This window comes from Hippoglossus hippoglossus, chromosome 4 (assembly GCF_009819705.1).
Source record: "Hippoglossus hippoglossus isolate fHipHip1 chromosome 4, fHipHip1.pri, whole genome shotgun sequence".
In the NCBI taxonomy this organism is placed as follows: domain Eukaryota; kingdom Metazoa; phylum Chordata; class Actinopteri; order Pleuronectiformes; family Pleuronectidae; genus Hippoglossus; species Hippoglossus hippoglossus.
The window spans coordinates 14,071,223-14,089,501 of NC_047154.1; the positions used below are offsets into that span (position 1 = coordinate 14,071,223).

At 42.2% G+C, this 18,279-nt stretch overlaps 1 protein-coding gene across 1 annotated transcript in view; it reads right to left on the bottom strand.

The window, feature by feature from the left end:
* The window catches only part of acbd6 (acyl-CoA binding domain containing 6), a 30,087-nt gene that overhangs the window by 8,375 nt on the left and 3,433 nt on the right, over positions 1-18,279 (bottom strand). The window contains exons 4-6 of the mRNA XM_034584034.1: positions 16,688-16,764; positions 12,830-12,935; positions 9,714-9,803 (exon numbers count right to left, since the gene is read on the bottom strand). Of these exons, the coding sequence (XP_034439925.1) occupies positions 9,714-9,803; positions 12,830-12,935; positions 16,688-16,764 (273 nt within the window). The remainder of the gene's footprint in view (positions 1-9,713; positions 9,804-12,829; positions 12,936-16,687; positions 16,765-18,279) is intronic.

Sequence of the window (18,279 nt, forward strand, 5' to 3'; positions counted from 1 at the left end):
AGTCTAGGAAAACCAAAGAGGACAGAGCCGTTGCTATTTGGGTCTCGACACTTTGGAACAATCTGCCAGAAGAGATTAGACTAGCAGAATCGGTTACATGTTTTATCTCTCTTCTTAAGACACATATTTATAAAAATATCATGTTTATTAATTTTATTATCTGTATCTTTATTAGTATTTTTTCTCTCATTTTTTGTGAATATCATATTGTTTATTTAAAAAAACGTTAATTGTATTGAAAAGTACACAAATAAAAATAGGTATTATTACGACGGAGGCACAACATGACATGTAAATGCTGCTACAGATTGGCTTAGGCCCCTCCATGACCCTCAAAAGGATAAGAGGTATAGATAATGGGTGGATGGATGATGAGTTTCACTAAATGGGAAACCACAGCTAAACACTGAGGTTTCTTAAACTGCAGTTCCGCCAATGACCACTAAGAAAAGTGGCTTCACCAAGGAGACTCCGGAGTTTAAAGATGTGATTTAATCTTCCTCTTAAAAAATCTTGGAAGCAGTTCTGCGTGAAACAATTTTGCTGTTACATTTACTTCACCACTACTTCCTCTCTTTTTCCATCCCTCACTTTCTACGACCTTATTCCTCTACTTCTCCTTTTCTCTGTGTTCTCTCTTTATTTCTCACATTTCTGCGACTCACAAAACTTTCTTTTGGCTTTTTGTCCTCTCCATGGCTCCTCCTCTCCTCGCCTCCCCCCTTTTCTCCCCCTCCGCTGTCCCTGACAGCAACATTAAACAAGTGGGGAAAAATGGACAACCAATTATGATTTATGATCAATGCATGCAGCAGCTGCTGACTTTTATAATGACAGTGGTTGGGGGAGGGAGAGGGGGAGAGAGAGAGCGAGCGGGCGTGAGTATGTATCAGTCTCAAGGGTGTGTGTTGGGAAGATGAGGGGTGAATCGATAAGCGACCGGGATCATTGGTATGCAGATTCCACTGGATAGCATTATGATGAGCAGGTGCCATCAATCACAGAGCAGAGCGCAGATTTGAGCAAGATGGAGGAGAGGAGACCCTTCTTTCACCGGGTGCCATATCTGTGGCCAGAGCAGATACTGTGGCACCTGCACCACAGACCAGACTTCCTTCACAACTCACAAGATCCACACTGGTGGTCTTTCACTTTTACACCTTATGTTATCAATTTCACACACTTTACAGACAACAGTTTGAAGGTTTCTTTGTCTGTGCAACAGACAATTTTAATTTTTATACTTTGCTGTATTCAAATGTCACAATCTATATTATATCCACTATTTTGAGCTGGTTAAAGAACAGGAACCGTTTCCAGGCAAAATCTGCCAAACTTCCACAATACTGTGTCACACACACTGTAATATTCTGACTTTCACTCTCAAAAGTCAAAGTTTTATTATACGCACCAACAAGAAACTACACTGTAACTTTGAAAAGAAAAAACTGAAAACATGCTAATTGTGATAGATTACGTTTCTCAAGCAAGTCTCTAATGGATTTTGTGTCATACGACGAACAATGTGTTACATTTCAAGTTGGATTCACCAGTTCATGAAGAGCTAACACTTTGTAAAGTTTGCTCCACATTTCCTGGAAATATCTGCAGTTAAAAATGTTACCATTACGAGCAGCCTGTAGTGTTGTGATGCCAATATTTATAAATGTGGGATGGAACCAGAATCTTGGAAAGCATAGTGTCACTGAAATATATTCTGGTGAAATGAAGTAAATGTTGAATTTAAAAATATGTAGTAGGACATGGTCTGGACAATACTAACCAGTAATGTGATGCACCATCACAAACCAACACGTTTTGTTTAAGACTAAGATGTAAGACAGGGCTGAGCTTGCACATGAGGTTGGCCTATGTTTGCTGTGTGTGTGTGTGTGTGTGTGTGTGTGTGTGTGTGTGTGTGTGTGTGTGTGTGTGTGTGTGTGTGTGTGTGTGTGTGTGTGTGTGTGCTTTAGGAAGCCCCCCTCCCATTGTTAAAAGGATCTAGAGACTGGGGCCAGCACTAATTGAATCTGGGTCTCCTCTGTGAGCAGGGAGAGGTAACCTTGCCACTCAGCGTGTGAGCATTGCCACCCACGGTCAAATTAGCCTGACGCCAAACTCACTGCTCTTCAGACCTCCTGGGAGCGTCCTTCAGGTGCCGGGGTGATCCCCCTTTCCCCTCAGACGCCCACCTGCCATCAGGAAAATCAAGGTTTGGGGGGAGAAATCCTAAATCATTCAGGAATCCTGGGGGATGCCAGGCCCAAAGGGGCTGTACACCTTAGATGTCATCCATGCACAAAGGGTAACAAGAGTGTATCAAGCTGAGCACAATCTCAATGCAAAAGCTACTTTAATGGGCTGAATACACCTTTACACACAATATTAAGACTTTCTTCACTTTCTCTGTCACACAAAACTAATAAATCCTCTTGTTTTTCTCTCTTAGATTTCCTTTTTCTCAAAATCTGCATCTCTAACCCTGTTACCCTTTTCGATTCATGCATTTCATGCATATCCGCCGTCCTTCCACCCTTCCCTCCCTTCCCCATGTCGCCTGGCTTGCTTGTTCCCGTGGGACACCTTAGCCTCCATTAAAGCCATCACGGAGGAGGATAAGGTTTGGGCTGAGTATTAACATCACCAGAGGCCCCCGCCTGTCCTCCAGCGGCCCATCGATGATGTTTAAAAAGAAATATATGAAATAAATAAATACATAAAAGAGTGTAATATGAAAATCAATGGCCAGGCAGCAGGGGCTGCAGCTGAGGCATTTGGAGTGAGGGACTCATAAAGCTGAGTACTGCGGGAGACTGATGGAAGGCAGAACACTTACTTTGTTTATTCTCTCTCCTCACCCCTGTCCCCTCCCCTCACTGTCTGTATCCAGCCCTCACTCTCTTATTCTCTCCCCACCCCCCTCTGTCTGAGGCGGTCGAGGACAGCTTTAATGCTCCTGACAATTTATGTGGACGGTTAAGAACGATGGAAATCAAATAGTTGAGTGTAGGCAAGGCCCAGTGAGTGGCCAATAAGAAAGAAACAACAGCTGATGATGGCAAAGAGGACTGTTACCTGCTGGAATGGCTCTTTAGGCTGCACTATTACTGTCAAGTTGCTGGCTCTTTTTTGAGTGCTCATATTATGGATTCATAACTGTGTGTGTGTCGGATAGGCCCTTTTAACACAGCACGGCAACAGCTCTCATTTCAACGAGTCCAGCTAATGTGCAGCAAGTACTAAATATGAATCCCATAAGAGCGGCTCACAGTGTGGCTTATAAAGCATCAAGTGCTGTGTGCGGTGGCTACGGTGGATTTTATGTGTGTGTGTGTGTTATACCTCACTTGGTGTTTTCTGATTAATCGACTTATCGCTTCAATTCTGATCGATTAGCAGAAAATTAATGGGCATCTCTTTCGGTTATTGATCAATCATGTGAGCCAAATATTTGCTTGTTTCAGCTTCTCCAATAAGACGACTTGGTGCGTTTCTGTATTTTATAACATTGTAAAGTGAATATTTTTTATTTTCTGGACTTTTGGTCGGACTGCACGACATTTAAAGACGTCTCCTTGGACTCTGGAATGAGAATTATCATAAGAAATCTCATGGACACAACTAATAACTTAAAATAAACAGCAGACAGATTGATATGGTTAGCTGCAGGCCCTACTTTAGGTTCCTATTTGCTTTAAAATCTTTTTTTTTTACAAAAAAACTTTAAAATACCTGTTACAGATTATGCATTTACAAGTGGTAATCATAAAAAGAAATATGATATCACAAAATGTCCTAAGAAACATCACACTCCTCTACATTAACAGATGCCCACATGGTAACTGTGTTATTTGAATGCAGGAGCAACAAATAATACTTTTGTTGTCACAAGGATATACGGATAAAATTGGCCATATTACTGGTGTCAATTTATATTGTGAAAGAATTTCTGCTGTAGAATTTATACCAAATCTATTTATAAACCAGGAATATAGAAAATAAACAGACGGGAGTGTAACCGGTGAATCAGATTCCTGACAAATAAAAGGTTTTTCACCACACGGATGCAAAAGTTATATTAAATGACAAGGACACGGTATAATTATTATTATTTTTTTTAAACTGACAGTAATCACCGTCTTGACTACACATTGTATTTTGACAAATCATGCAACTTTACTAGTATTGTTTACTTTACTCTATTTCTCCCTCCATCGTATTTTATTCTTTGAATTCACGGTTTATTCCTTCTCCTCACTTCTCCACTTACCCAGCTTGCTCCATTTTCTTTCTTCAAGACCCTATATATTCTAGGTATGGGTTACACAATAACACACACAAGCGCGGGCGCACACACGCACACACACGCACAATTATGACAAATCTTGCTGAATATTTGTTATGACTGGGCTGACTGAGCCATTAGTTATAGGAGGCATTGCTGGGAAAGGGGAGGGATACAAACGTGTAATAATGCCTCCACCATAGAATTTCAATCAGCCACCATGGAGTGTGTGCATGTGCGTGTGTGGGCGCGTGTGTCTGTGTGTGTATGTGCATGTGCGTGTGTTTACCACTGTGATCACACAAGTAGTTGACACCACAGTAGAGGACACAGATGAGAGGGTTCGGGGCTCTTTGTTTGCTACACTGGAATAAGCTCCAAAGTGGCTTCAATAGCTGCATAGTATCCACAAAAAAGTAGAGGGTATTATTTAATTTTTGCTGAATGTTAAAGTGAAATTCAATAAATATTGATACCAGTTTAATATTCTGTTTCATGACGAAGGTGCATGAACAGATGCTAATGCTTCAATTCGTTCAATCTGATTATAATGGAATATTTTCTTTGACATGCTACTTGATTTGTGAGCCGAGGATTTGGCTCATGCATAAAAACCTTATCTAAGAACATGTAAAAAAAATATATCGTTTTTCCTGTAGCTTTTAGCTGGTTGTAAATTGCAGGGTTCATAATTACAAGAGAGTCTGACTTTGTGTGGTTTTTCTATTAAGTTGACATGCAGAACGTCCATATTCTTACTTTGTAGGTGACAGAGCCTGACTGATAATAGATTTTTGAGGCTGATATTTGAATATTTTGATATTGAAGAAGTCGTAAACAAGAAGTGAGAACGATATGTACAGGGTGGGATGCTTTAGACATGAAAAATAAACTTGTCAATGCTTTCTGGTGACGACGCTGCTCATAAATAACCTTGAACACATGTTTGGCATTCTGTACAGCATTGTTATCAGCCATCACGACCAATACTGACATATCTGCAATTAGCTAATATCCGCCGATATATCAGCCCGGCCAATTTATGTAAAATATCCCTTTCTATTGCACATGTTTCCCACGTTCATCACTGACGTGTGACAGCATGTGCGTATCAGTCGTGAATCAGTTTCACATGCAGTCATGAATTCACTGTTCGGCTCCAATATAAAAGATAAATCATCTTTCCAACTCCTCCCACATCACACACAGAATATACCTTTTAAAACAATCTGCCATACACACAAACACAAACTGTTGATACCACACGGACTCTCCAGACAAACACTGCAGCCTCCACATACAGACTATGTGTATAAAGACTTGTTGTGTGCTCTCTAGCCACCAATTGTAGGCTGCCCAGTCAGATATTTATTACTATTGATCTAGCTGGTCCTGGCTGGAGACTTTTGTTCTGCTACTCGAGGCTCTGACCTCAATTAAGTTATGAATTTCTATCTGATAGACTGGGAGCGCTTGGGGCCTGCCGCGGCCGTGCTACCACGCTGGATTAATTAGAATTAGCGGTGCTGCGAGTTGCCCTCCCCGCCTCATGGATCATGTTGTTTTAATACAAAGTAGAGGCAGAGGCAGGGAGGGACGGAGTGGAGGGGAGCTCGCGCGGGGAGGGGATGAGGAGTGATGAGGAGAGGAGAAAGAGAAAGGCAGATAGAAAAGCAAAAAAACATGCAGGAATGAGTCTAGTATAAAGCATGTGAGATGGGTCCGTGTGTTTCGAACACGCACTGCCTCTTTCTCTTATCACCTCCTCTAATTTTAAGTCTCAACGATGTTTCCTTCCTGCCATTGTGTTTGAGCTGCGCTAACCTGCATCTCACCTGTCCTTCCTCTTTGTCAGCCTAATCCCGCCTCCGTCACTTACCCTCGCATTAATCGCTTTAAGTCAGACATTGTGCAAATCTACTCTGGGGCCATTCCTGACCTTTGTTGTAGTCTGAAAAACACCTCTGAACCAAAGCCCCTGTCTTTTCAACTCCAGTTCCCGCATATGGGAACATCCTATATATAAGCAATGCATCCCCATAGCAACCTGAGAGCTTGTTGGGAGTGTCAGAGGAGGGTTTTGGATTTCGCCGTGAAAAGGAAAAGTTGTGCGTGTCTGTGTGTGTGGGATGAGGCTTATTGTAGCTGTGGGTGTGGGATTACAGCGTCTGGACAGAGAATGACCACAGGGAGTGCGGACACACACAAACACACGTCTAGACCACTGAAACAACATACTCTACAGCCTCTAAACAAAACAAATAACCACCACAAATTACCAAATTCTTCAGATATTTCTCGGTGGCCTTTCTTAAAACAATGTTTTTGCTTCGGTGAACAGTAGAGAAAGTAAAGTCTGTAGTTTTTGTGCAATGATTATCCATTCAGTGTTTAATATTATCTTAACACCAGGCAACTACTGAAGAACTTTGTTTTTAAAAGTTTAAAACTTAATTAGCAAAGTTAATTTAGGTTCATTCTTTGAAGAGAAAATGTCATTTTACCATAAAATATTGCATTGGCAACTGGGCATTTTAAAGTTAATGAAGAAGATAATGTGATTTGATGAAAAGCTGAATGGCTTCTGAATGTGAGATTGTTATGCCAACAGTGAAGTAATATATCAGAACGAATTTGATTAGTCCAAAAGTAAATTAGTCAAAGAATCTGACCAAGAACTTAATGTCAGCTTTTGCTAATCGTAAAACATATTTTGGTCTTGAAAGTAGTGACTTTTAATACAAAGCCCTTTTTTGACACTTCTTCTGTTTAAACAAATTGTACTATTAATATTCGGTTGTCTATTCACTGCAGTCGTGATATGAAGGAATGTCCTTAACTTAAGCTCATTTCTCAATAATGCTCTTAAATACATTCTAGAACGCAGAACATAAGTCCAGGGTTTCAGCCTTAATTTCCATTATTACATTAAACCAGGTCTTATTGTCATGTTTCCCAGTCATTGTTGTCTGCCCCAGTTTCTCTGAGAGAATCAGCTGAGGGAGCGGTGATACAGTGGGAGACGGGAGGTGGGTTGGGGGGGTACAGTATGGACACCAGGGCTGGATCTACAGTTGGCAGGTGGTAGAGCTGTGATCTGCGTATTCAAACACACAGACAGCTACCTATTATAGTCCCAGCCCGCCTTGATCCAGGATTAACTATCAAACGAGCCTTTAATGCAGGTTACCAGGGTTTGGGAACAATTCACTAAAACAATCAGTTGATTAATTTCAAACGATTTCCCTCCTCTGCCAAGCAAATAATAATACTTTTTGTCATAACTGTGGAGTCCCCCTCCCCTTTTTAATCAACAAATTAAGCATAAATCATGTTTGATCTTTATTTACTGGTTGCTCGGCAGTTGGTAGAGGTCAAGAGAGATTACTGGTCGCTCTAATAGCCTGCAAAGAACCCAAACATTCCTCTATTCCTCTCATGAACACACACAACCTCAGAGACTCTTTGTTTCATGTGACAGAGGCTTTGGACAAAAAGGACAGAAGCATAAAACTATCCATAATTTTTTTTTATATTGTTCTCCAATACAAAAAAGTTGGTCCTTTTCTTTCTTTCCCTCCTTTTCTGTCGGACTCTCACACAAAAGGATGTCCGAGCAGGTTCTAATGAGACGCATATCGTTTTGTAAGCTTTTCATAGTGAGATAATTTGGCATTGCGACAGAGTGATATGATTTAGCTGACTATATTTTTCTCTCAGCCACCTCAGTGCCACCTCATAAATCTGCAACCACGGCTGCACAGGTCCAGTTCCTTTAATATTCAGTCTCGTCCCCGGCCCGGCTCCCTCAGACACCTGCGAGGCAGACAGGTGCAGAGGTCCTGATGGCCTGAAGGCATGAATTCAAGCGACGTCGGACTCTGACTGGCTATATCGTAACTCCAGAAACTCATATACACATATTTGCTAAAAAAAAAAAGGCCCATTTTTTATCCGGATTTTTCATAAAACTCTACATTACTGTCGTCCTCTCCTAGTTTATTCCTCTACAAATGATATAAAAGGAAAAAAGAACATTGGATCACTTTCACACTTTGTGTTTTGATATACAATGAAGTAGGGGAAAACCCAGCCATCCAATATCACAACCTGACCAACGATTGATGTTTCCTTCTTTGACAGCTGAAAACTTTTGGTATTTATATTTTTACATAATTCATGTTTTAATGATAGACACGTGACTGTAAATACACTACTTCATACCAAAGGACAAAAGCCTTTCGCTATACATCAACCCTCCTCCTCTGTCATCTTGATATGGCTCTAAATCATCAGCGAAGTGTTTTCGGAGTTATCCCACTGTTAAGTCCTTTATGAACCATTCCACCACAAATCCCCTCCCCGCTGCATTCAAAACAAAAGGGGTCTGGAGCATGACCACAAAAGAGAAAGTCATTTGTGAAATGTCCTGATTATGTGGGTTGTGCAACGTAAAACAATTTGCCTGATTACTTCCAATTGATTGTGCCTCACAGTTAAAGCCTCAGCGTGCAGCCCGGTGAACTGCACTATGTCGTGCCGCTGGGCAGGGAAGAGGAGTAATTTCTCCGATGTGCAGCTGAGCCAGCTTACAGCCAAAGCTAAAGCCTCCTGGATGCAGCTAAACCTTGGGAAGGCTAAACAGCAGGCTAGCTACCAGCTAACTGTGTCTGTTAAAGCCCTGGGGGATTTGTCTGTGGCACAAAGTGAATTAAAGGTGACCTTCTGCGAGGGTGGGAGAGGATGGAGAGAGGAGAGGAGGGCAGTGGGGGTGCTGAAGATGTCACTCTTTTTGCTTTGGGTTTTACACGTGTGCTGAGCGGTGTTATAGGAATTATAAGACTCCTGACACTTTCCTCTCATCTACATCTATTACACACACTGATACCTGCTCATCCACACGGGAACAAACCTCAAACACAGTCTGTGGTGACTTCTGAGACAAAATCCAGCAAATACACCTCAACAAACACATGATACCTGTTTGAAAGAGAAAGTTCAAACCATTTCTACAGTGTGAATCTGTGTTTTACATGAATGCACTTGCAACAGCAAATGAAGTGTGTTTAAAAGTTGGGGCTCTTCCATCACTAAGTCCAGTTCTCAAACTGTGTATTGTAAAGGGGGCTATTCTAAAAAACACACAGACCTGAAAAGATACTCCAGTTCTGGGATATTTGCTCGATCCACCCGTAGAGGGTTTCTTTCACTGATGTTTTGGAAGAGCTAAATACTTCTTGCAGCTGTAGCTTTCCAAAAAGGAGGGACTCATTTTGAGTCTACGTGTTAATTTACTAATAAATCTACTAATAAATCATTTTTTTTAGGCACAACACTGGCACTGACTTACAGAAATCAAACTATCACGCCAGAGCCACCACTCTATGAAGAACATTTCATGTCAAAATGCAGAGACGGACAGACTCACCTGACTGTTGATGTCTGCTTTGTGCTGCAGTAATACAGACACCAGCTCCTTGTGTCCTCTGTCACAGGCCCAGTGCAGGAGAGCCCGACCCTGTGAACGCAAAACACACAAGTGCAAACCATGAGATTACGAAGATATTGTAAAACGTTGCCCTGAGCAAACCTTTCAAAGTATGACCAAACATTTAACAGCACTGGAGTCTTTAAATCAGCTTTATTTCATGAAATTCAATGTATGCAACACACACACACACACACACACACACACACACACACACACACACACACACACACACACACACACACACACACACACACACACACACACACACACACACACACACACACACAGTACTGTTATTTATCTTAGTGAGGAAACTCATTGAGATAATTCATTCCTTAGCCCCCTTACCATCACAACTAAATGACTAACCCAAACCCAATTTAAACCATATACCTACAACCAAGTCTTGATATCCTCTGTCTGAATAAGGTATATAACTCAAAGATGGAAGTACAAGGAGACACACACGTATACATCATTCTCTCCTAAGGTTCAAGATCCTTGTTCTAATAAAACCATGCAAGCTCATTTTTCAGTGAGGCCAATTAGGTAAAGCAAACTTGCCGAGTCCAATTCTGTTGCTTAAATCATATTGATCACCCCGGCTACATGGTAAAATGGATACTTATGAGCCAGGCCAGAATACCAATAAGTTGGTGTGTCTCTCTTCCTCTCTCTTCCTCTCTCTTCCTCTCTCTCTCTCTCTCTCTCGTTCCTGCCCTCTTACAGGTGTGCTGCTGTTGACTGCTGGTTCCATTTTCACTAAAGACCAGAATTTACTACAGGGAACTGCACTAGCTCACTATTACATGAGCTTTGGGGGGTTTCAGTGATTAAAAACAGTCTGAATGTGTCAAACAGTATAAATGTGGACTGTTCAGGTGACCACACAGTTATCGTGAACACCGCATAACTGCAGTGTCCATGGTTTTAATCTGGATGTGGACCTTTGCTGCATGTGAGACCCATTCTCTCTCTCTCTCTCTCCCCTTGTTTCCTGTCTGCCTCTTCGCAGTTGAAAAATGGCTTCAAATAAAGGCAAAAAAAAGAGCAGCATTCAAGAAAACACTGCGAAAACACATTGACAGATTCAGAGTTTGGACCTTTATACTTAGAGGAAGATTAAGAATGGTCTTTTCTGATCAGAGCTGAAATAGCAGGAAGGTAAAACCTGACATTACAAATGTTGAACTCACTCTACTCTACAGTGGGAGGAGAGAAGTCCCCAATCTCTGTGATCGGCTGAGGTTGGCAAACTCTTTCTCACTGCGGACGACAGAAGCTCTGCTGTACAGAGAAACTGACAATGGTAAGACATCTTCAACATAGATACAGAGATGGACAATACATTCACCCTGCAGTATGTATATAAAGTGTGTAAATAAATTCTCACTGCTACTTTCACTTCATCTGTCTCTTCTATCTCATTCTCTTTCTCTCTTCCCAATATACACACTTGCAGTTTTGCATGTTTGACTCAGTATACCTAAGAGGCAAGTATGCAAAAGGTATACAAGTGCGTTCCTTATCTGAAAAAGATGCAATATGATACAATGCTCAAATTGCATTGGTATAGCACCTTTCTATTTAAATCGATAGTGGATGATTCTGAATTTACCATCATAAATATGACAGTTGCCTCTTTGGGCTTCTTTGTCTAAACATCAGGTAAACTACACCGACACTTGAGGCACATATCTTAGTGCATGATTTGTATGCTGAAAAAAACCCAACACATTCATATAAGTAGTAATGAGCACAATGATTATTAGACTGTCTGGGCTTTAAAAGAACAACCATGGTTTAAGTATTCAAAAAGACACAGTAAGGACAAATAAAGTAAATATAGTGCACACTGGACAGTGTCTCCCAACACAGAACTATAAACAAGTTTTCCTGCCTTGATGGTAAATGGTTTTGTTTGAGGTCAACACTGTTATGTTCTATTTTTGGAGAAATAAACATTTAAAGTGTCAATTTGATTAATGTCAAACTATGTCAAAAACAATGTACGGTTGTCAGGTCTTCCAAAGATGATCATGACTTATTAACTACATACAAAAAATACTCTGACATTGACCCTTTCCTTTTATTTTTGTCAAGTAATAACTTTCCAAAATATTTTATCATACAGGAGGATGTATCCTGTTAGGACGGTGATCGTGCTGATCAACGATAATCCTAGATAGCTGCATGTAATAAAACTATTACTGTTACGGTTGTTTTATTGTTCTTTGATTATAATTGTAAAGACAAATAACTGTTTATTATCCAAAATATATGTTTATAATATGTCATAAGTAACAGCAAGTTAAGAACAGAAACATGTAACACAGGAGGATATTTGGTCACTGACACACTGAATATCCGCTGAGAAGGAGCCGCTCTCTGGGTCCATCTCTCTGAGTTGCAGAGGCAGATCAGGCCACTTGCTGATGATGAAGCTTCACCATTGCCCTCTGCTGTTGGGGAAGCAGCACTGCAGACGAGCACACAACGGGATTACAAGAGGGATGGAAGTTTTTCTGCTGCTGTGGACCCTCGACCATCTGGTGTTTGACTGGGAACTCACCAGCCACCTGCCTGCTTATCTTAGGAGCGGCTGTACTGACAGAGCAACCATTTGGTCCTGGCTGATAATGAATCAAGGACAGATGACTGGATTTCATGGTCAATCCACCAAACACGTCGCACTGGTAATAATAGCTGTTCATACAGTTTACACACCTCAGTCTGGGGAGGGATTCCCATGTGTTTGTGGCCTCAGATCATTGAAACCATTATGCAATGACTGCAAAAAAAACAAGACCCAGTGACTGTATTTTACATGATGGTCATTTTTACCCTCGTGCCCTTGTGCATGAGGGGTCAGAGCACCAGACAGCAAGCATGCAGCTGGGATGGATTCAGTGTATTTGTAAAAGACACTTCAGCAAACTAAATGTGTTGTTGAACATTATTGCTGTGGTGAGAGGTTGATTCCCTTATTCTACTCCTGTCCTGTTCCGTGCCACCAGTTCAGTTTCACTTATATCTTTAAACACTGTAGTTACCTCTTCGTCTTTAGCATTGACCTCCACTTTCTGGGAGCCGATGGCCTCACTGATGTGGTCGATGTTGTTGTCTCTGCAGTAGTCAAAGATGTTCTTGTCCTCTTCCCTGAGAGAGACACAGAAATGCAAACACAGAGAGAGAGAGAGGAAAATATACAGTCAATCGGATGACATTGCTTTGGTTTTACTTATATTTTGAGATATGTCTGATATTTTAATCACACGTCTCACGCCACAATACAATGGAGGTGAAATGAATTTCGTTTGAGGTGCTCACAGTTTAACAGTTTTCGCGAGTCTAATCTTTAACCAATTTCACGTGCTTCATCTGTTAAGTGTGCGCACACGGAGGAAAGCGAAAACCTGTTACGACAGTGTTTAGTCATCAAACACAAAGTCATAACAGATAACAAAAACACATGATTCACACAAAAGCAGCAGCCACACGTGCCTCATCCCTCGGGAACACTGACATACGACACACGCTCACAACAGCACCATCCCAACTCTGATTATATCTCCGTGTCTCTAATCACCTCCTGGCATTGGGGACAGGATTGAGCGCGGGTGGGAGGCAGGGTGCAGGGGTGGTGGCGGTGGTGGAGGACTGCTGGGTGAGGGGGGAGAGAAGGGGTGAAATCCCATTTAGAGCTTTACGCCTTTCCCCTCTCGCTTAACCATGCCGGCCATTCAGATTAATTGAATTTAGTGCTCTATTGTTTGACAGAAATCCCACATACCCACCACTGTACCACTCCCACACAGTGTCAGTCATCCCCAAGGCCAAATCCCCCTGTTCCTGACTGTGACACCTGCTAGCTCTGCCTCACCGTGGCCTTACCATTCCCCCAGCAAACACCTGGCTCCCGCCACACAGGAGCCACTATGGGAGGCTGCACAACATCTTTCACAGAGGATGTTAAATTTGGTGGGTAGAACATGGCCTTAACATGGCTGTCATTGTTAAACTAACTGACACTTGAGGCACGTGTCTTGAAGTATGCTTTGTATGCTGAAAGAAAACGTATAAGTAAAAAAGGTATAATAAGTGAAACTAGAATGGCCCACTGGTTCCCTTAAATCTAATCAAGCTTCCAGATATCAGTCCCCTAAATGTGCCCGATTTTCTTAATCAGGAGCCATGAATTATTCCCAACAAGGAAATCAGTGAAAATGTCAAAAATGCCCTTTCTCGCAATGTTAAAGAGGGTGAAAACAAATTCCTGGATCAGCCCCCTGATCCGGATTTGCACAAAACTCTAATGGCTTCTTCCCTGAGCCATACCACATCCTTTCACCAAGTTTCGTGATAATCCATTGGGTAGTTTTAGCGTAATCCTGCTAACTAACAAATAAACAAACAAAAGCTGATGACAACGCAAGCTCCTTGGTGGCAGTAATGATAAAACCTCCGGCCAAGTTCAAAACAGAGACCAACAGTTTTCTCAGAGAACCTCAGCCCCAGTGAGATTCTCTGTTCCACAATAAGAATCCATACTCAAAACCAAACAACTAAAACCTTCACCCAGGGGAGATGAACCTCTCCTGTCCACGATCCGCACATTATATTGTTTACTGGAAGACTAAAGAGCCAAAAGTGACACTAACCACAGACACAAAGTTCTTTAATGAACCTCTGCACTTCCTTTTCTTCATCTTTTCATCTGCACGCTCTCTCCCTCTCACTCGCCTGGTTCCTCCCTCTCTCTCGCTGCCGTTTCCTCATCAGCCTGTGATGAATTATGAATAACTCATTACACTTTTATCACAGCTTGGTTATGTATGAGCACATTCATTTACATACTCCTGATTACCAGCACTATGTTTATTCATGATTCCCCCCCAATGTTGGGCCACACCCACATCCTTGTCTGATGGCCACGGTGACCCCAAGTGTCCCTGATGTGTGGCCACCATCCGTCTCCCCTGGCAACTAATCAATAGGCCAGCTCATCAGTCTTTCGTCAATGGTTCAAACGGGGCTGACCTGACGGGCATGCCACACATGCTCACGCATAAGAAGCACACACACACACACACACACACACACACACAGCTAAGTATGCAATGTAAGGTTATATAAATAAACGCAATCACCAAAATAAGCTCACATATGAATGTACACACCTGTGGCCAAACACACACACACACAAATGGTTAATGCGAGTGCTATAAATGACGCGACATCCACAGTGCCGCAGTGCATGCTGGGAAGGTCCCAGGCTACTCTGTCTTCACAACAGCTGGGGAACCTAGGGTTTTGTTTGTGCGTCTGTGTGTGTGTGTGTGTGTGTGTGTGTGTGTGTGTGTGTGTGTATTGTGCTCTCGTGTGTGTTTCCAGTCTGGTGTACTGGCAGATATGTCCTTCATCCATCAGGCTAAATTGGCCACAGTAGTGGAGAACACTCATCTACCTGGGCTGAGCTTCACTGATCAACACCACGGCCACACCATCCATCACACACACACACACACGCGAGCCCACACAATCAGTCATCACATCTCCTATAGGACCCTGGTCTACACTCTCAACATGGCTGAGGTCCATGTAGGTACGAGGAACAATGAAAAGTCACATAACTCAGCCACTGGCTTCCAGCACAGCGAACACACAGCAACACCTCCAGTGTTTATCAGTATCCGTTAACTAGTTGGGTGAGAGAATTACAAATGTAGCATTCAAATCCTCCTCAATCACACACTGATCAGCTCCGTAGCCCAGGGATATAGATAATCAATCCAGGCTTTGTCGATATACTCGCCCCCATACAAACACATTCTGAGATCTAGATGAGCACTGAGCAATGCAATTAACTTTGTGTCTGGTTAACAGGTGCTTAGCTGTTTAATATGGAGTGGGTCTGTGTGTGTGTGGTTATGTGTGTATATATGAGGAAGAGGAAATTGAAATGCAGCAGAGCAGTGAGTGTGACAGTTCCAGGAGGCTGTGCATGGATTTGGATGCGATTGAGTCGACGTATAGAGGCAAGTGTATGTTTATGTGTGCACACGTGCATAGGTGCGTGTACATGCCATGCTAATGACTTCCTCCTTCCCGGTGTCCCTCAGGGCATAGCTGCAACTGGATATCACTGCGGGGAGCACCGTTCTGGGAAAACCTGCTGTACTCGCATCCCTCCGCTGTACACCGCCTGTCTTCATCACCCACCCCCCGGACCACCCCCCGAATCGCAACGTAATTAAAAAGGGGAGACTCTGGCTGCCTCTTCCCAAGACTGTGCATACTAATCACATACAGCCATTTAGGAGGAAAACCTGCAGGATTCACACATCTCATTTTCATCTCCAAAAGAGCTCTTTTCATTGAAATGAAGATGAGGTTTTTCAGCTTGAGTAACTCTGCCAGGCAGGAGTAAATGGAGAATATATTTCATTAACATAAAATCAGAACTGTATGACGTCTGCGGACTCTGACTGAAGTTACGGTCTGTTGAATATAATCAAACACGGCATGGAGACCATAGGTTAACAATGCCAGACTCTGACTGGGTTTACCTATCTATTAAATTAGTACGTGATTCACAACCGGAGGAAACAGCTGAGTCTGTTCAAGAGTCCTTGAGATCTGGGCAAGACTCTTAGATTCTTTGGGATCCGAAAACACAACCTGAAATCACTGAACTGAACAAAGAGTGTGTGTTATTTGGTACAGAGTAAAACACTCAATGTGTGTCTGTGAAACTCATAAATACACTACTGTCATTCACTGTTTAATCAACGTAAACAACCATTTCTGATGTATGTGTAAATGGTCTCTATTTGTATAAAGTACATTTCTATCCCCTGAGCCACAACTCTGTTTGAATATGTGTGAGTGTGTGTGTGTGAGATAAATACCTGATCATCTCTTCCTGGTATAGAGAGCTGACTGCTGCTCCTCCGAAGCCTGTTCTCCTTTCTGCTCCTTGTCTTTCCTGTCAAATAAAAACATCCAGACATAAGAGATCAATACACACTCACTTTACACACAGTTGAATTAGAAATGTGATGTTTACAAATGTCCGTCACCGTTAACAAAACCACCTCTTGTTCAGTGATAGTGTCCACAACCTAGTCTGGTTTGGCTGAGTTCTGCAGCCTGTGTTGCCATCCTATATGAAAAGAGGCACAGACCGAACTGTTTTGTGAGCTAAGTGCAGAACAATAGGGCTGGTATCGTCTATTCACCGTGAATGGCTTTACCTATAGCTTCCCCCCTATAGCCACTGCAAAGCCAATGCACGACAAAGATAACATTCAGACACTACTTGCTGGCGCTTTAGACATGACCTCACCGGCAATAAATAACCAACAACATGCAACAGAACAACATAAAATGTATTGCGCCTTAATTTGTGGCTGTTGTTAATCTTTTGTGTTTTCATGGAATTCCATATTACATTTGGTTCGGCCAGGACTTTATTACCAGCCTATTCTTCACTGACCAACCTTGACTCACAAAAGAACCCACACAAATCTGATTTCGGGAAAATAGGGAGAGTGGGGAAGAACATGACAAGCGGAGCAAAACAACTGTGCGTGCACTTTTGGTTCGACCTAATTCACTTCAGAAAGTCAGAATATTCGCTGATGCACTGGCCCCGCTCCTCTGCAGTGTAATGTAATATAAATCCAGTGTCTGCTCAACAATTGAGACGGAGCAGAGGTCAAAATCCGGCTATTATTCTCTCCCATGCTTTTCTGTCTATGCACTCCTACTTACACCATTTTAACTGGGCTTCCAAAAGAATAGCCACCGCTATGCTAAGGTGCTTTGTTAACACTAACACAATCAGCTTCTTTTCAGGAAGGGGGGGCTCTGCTGGACTCGGTCCTGGCATTGTGCAGCTATGGGGTAGAGCCAGCGAGAATTGCCCCCGCAGTGTGGTCAAAGACAAAAGGACGTGTCAGGATTAGAGGTGTGGTTGATAGTGACACTATAAAAGTGACATTAACATGGACGTAGAGCAAAGAAAGAAGAGGGAGGGGGTAATAGTAGAATAAAGGGGTGAAGAAGAAAAGCAGGTAGCACAGAGGTGGAGAAGAAAGAGGAGGGAGGGAAAGGAGCAATAATGAAGATGTGAGGGAAACCAGAGGGAACGTAGACAATGGTCAAAAAGAAACTTGTGAGCCATGAGACACTACAGTGGGTCAGACATAAATGTATTCTTTGGTTCTTCAATAATAGGAAAAGAAACAACTTGATTCCATCTCTCAGGGGCGGGGCTTGTAGAACATTATTTTGACTGCAAATCCATCCCACAATTCATCCCACAATCCAAAGACATGCAGATTGGGGTTAGGCTAATTGGAGACTCTAAATTGACAGTAGGAGGGAATGTGAGAATGTGAATGTCAAATTAGACTGTTGAGCCAACTCATTTACACTCATTTTGCTATTGATTAATGAGCATTGTCCCTGTCAAATAAACAAATAAATGAAATGAAAT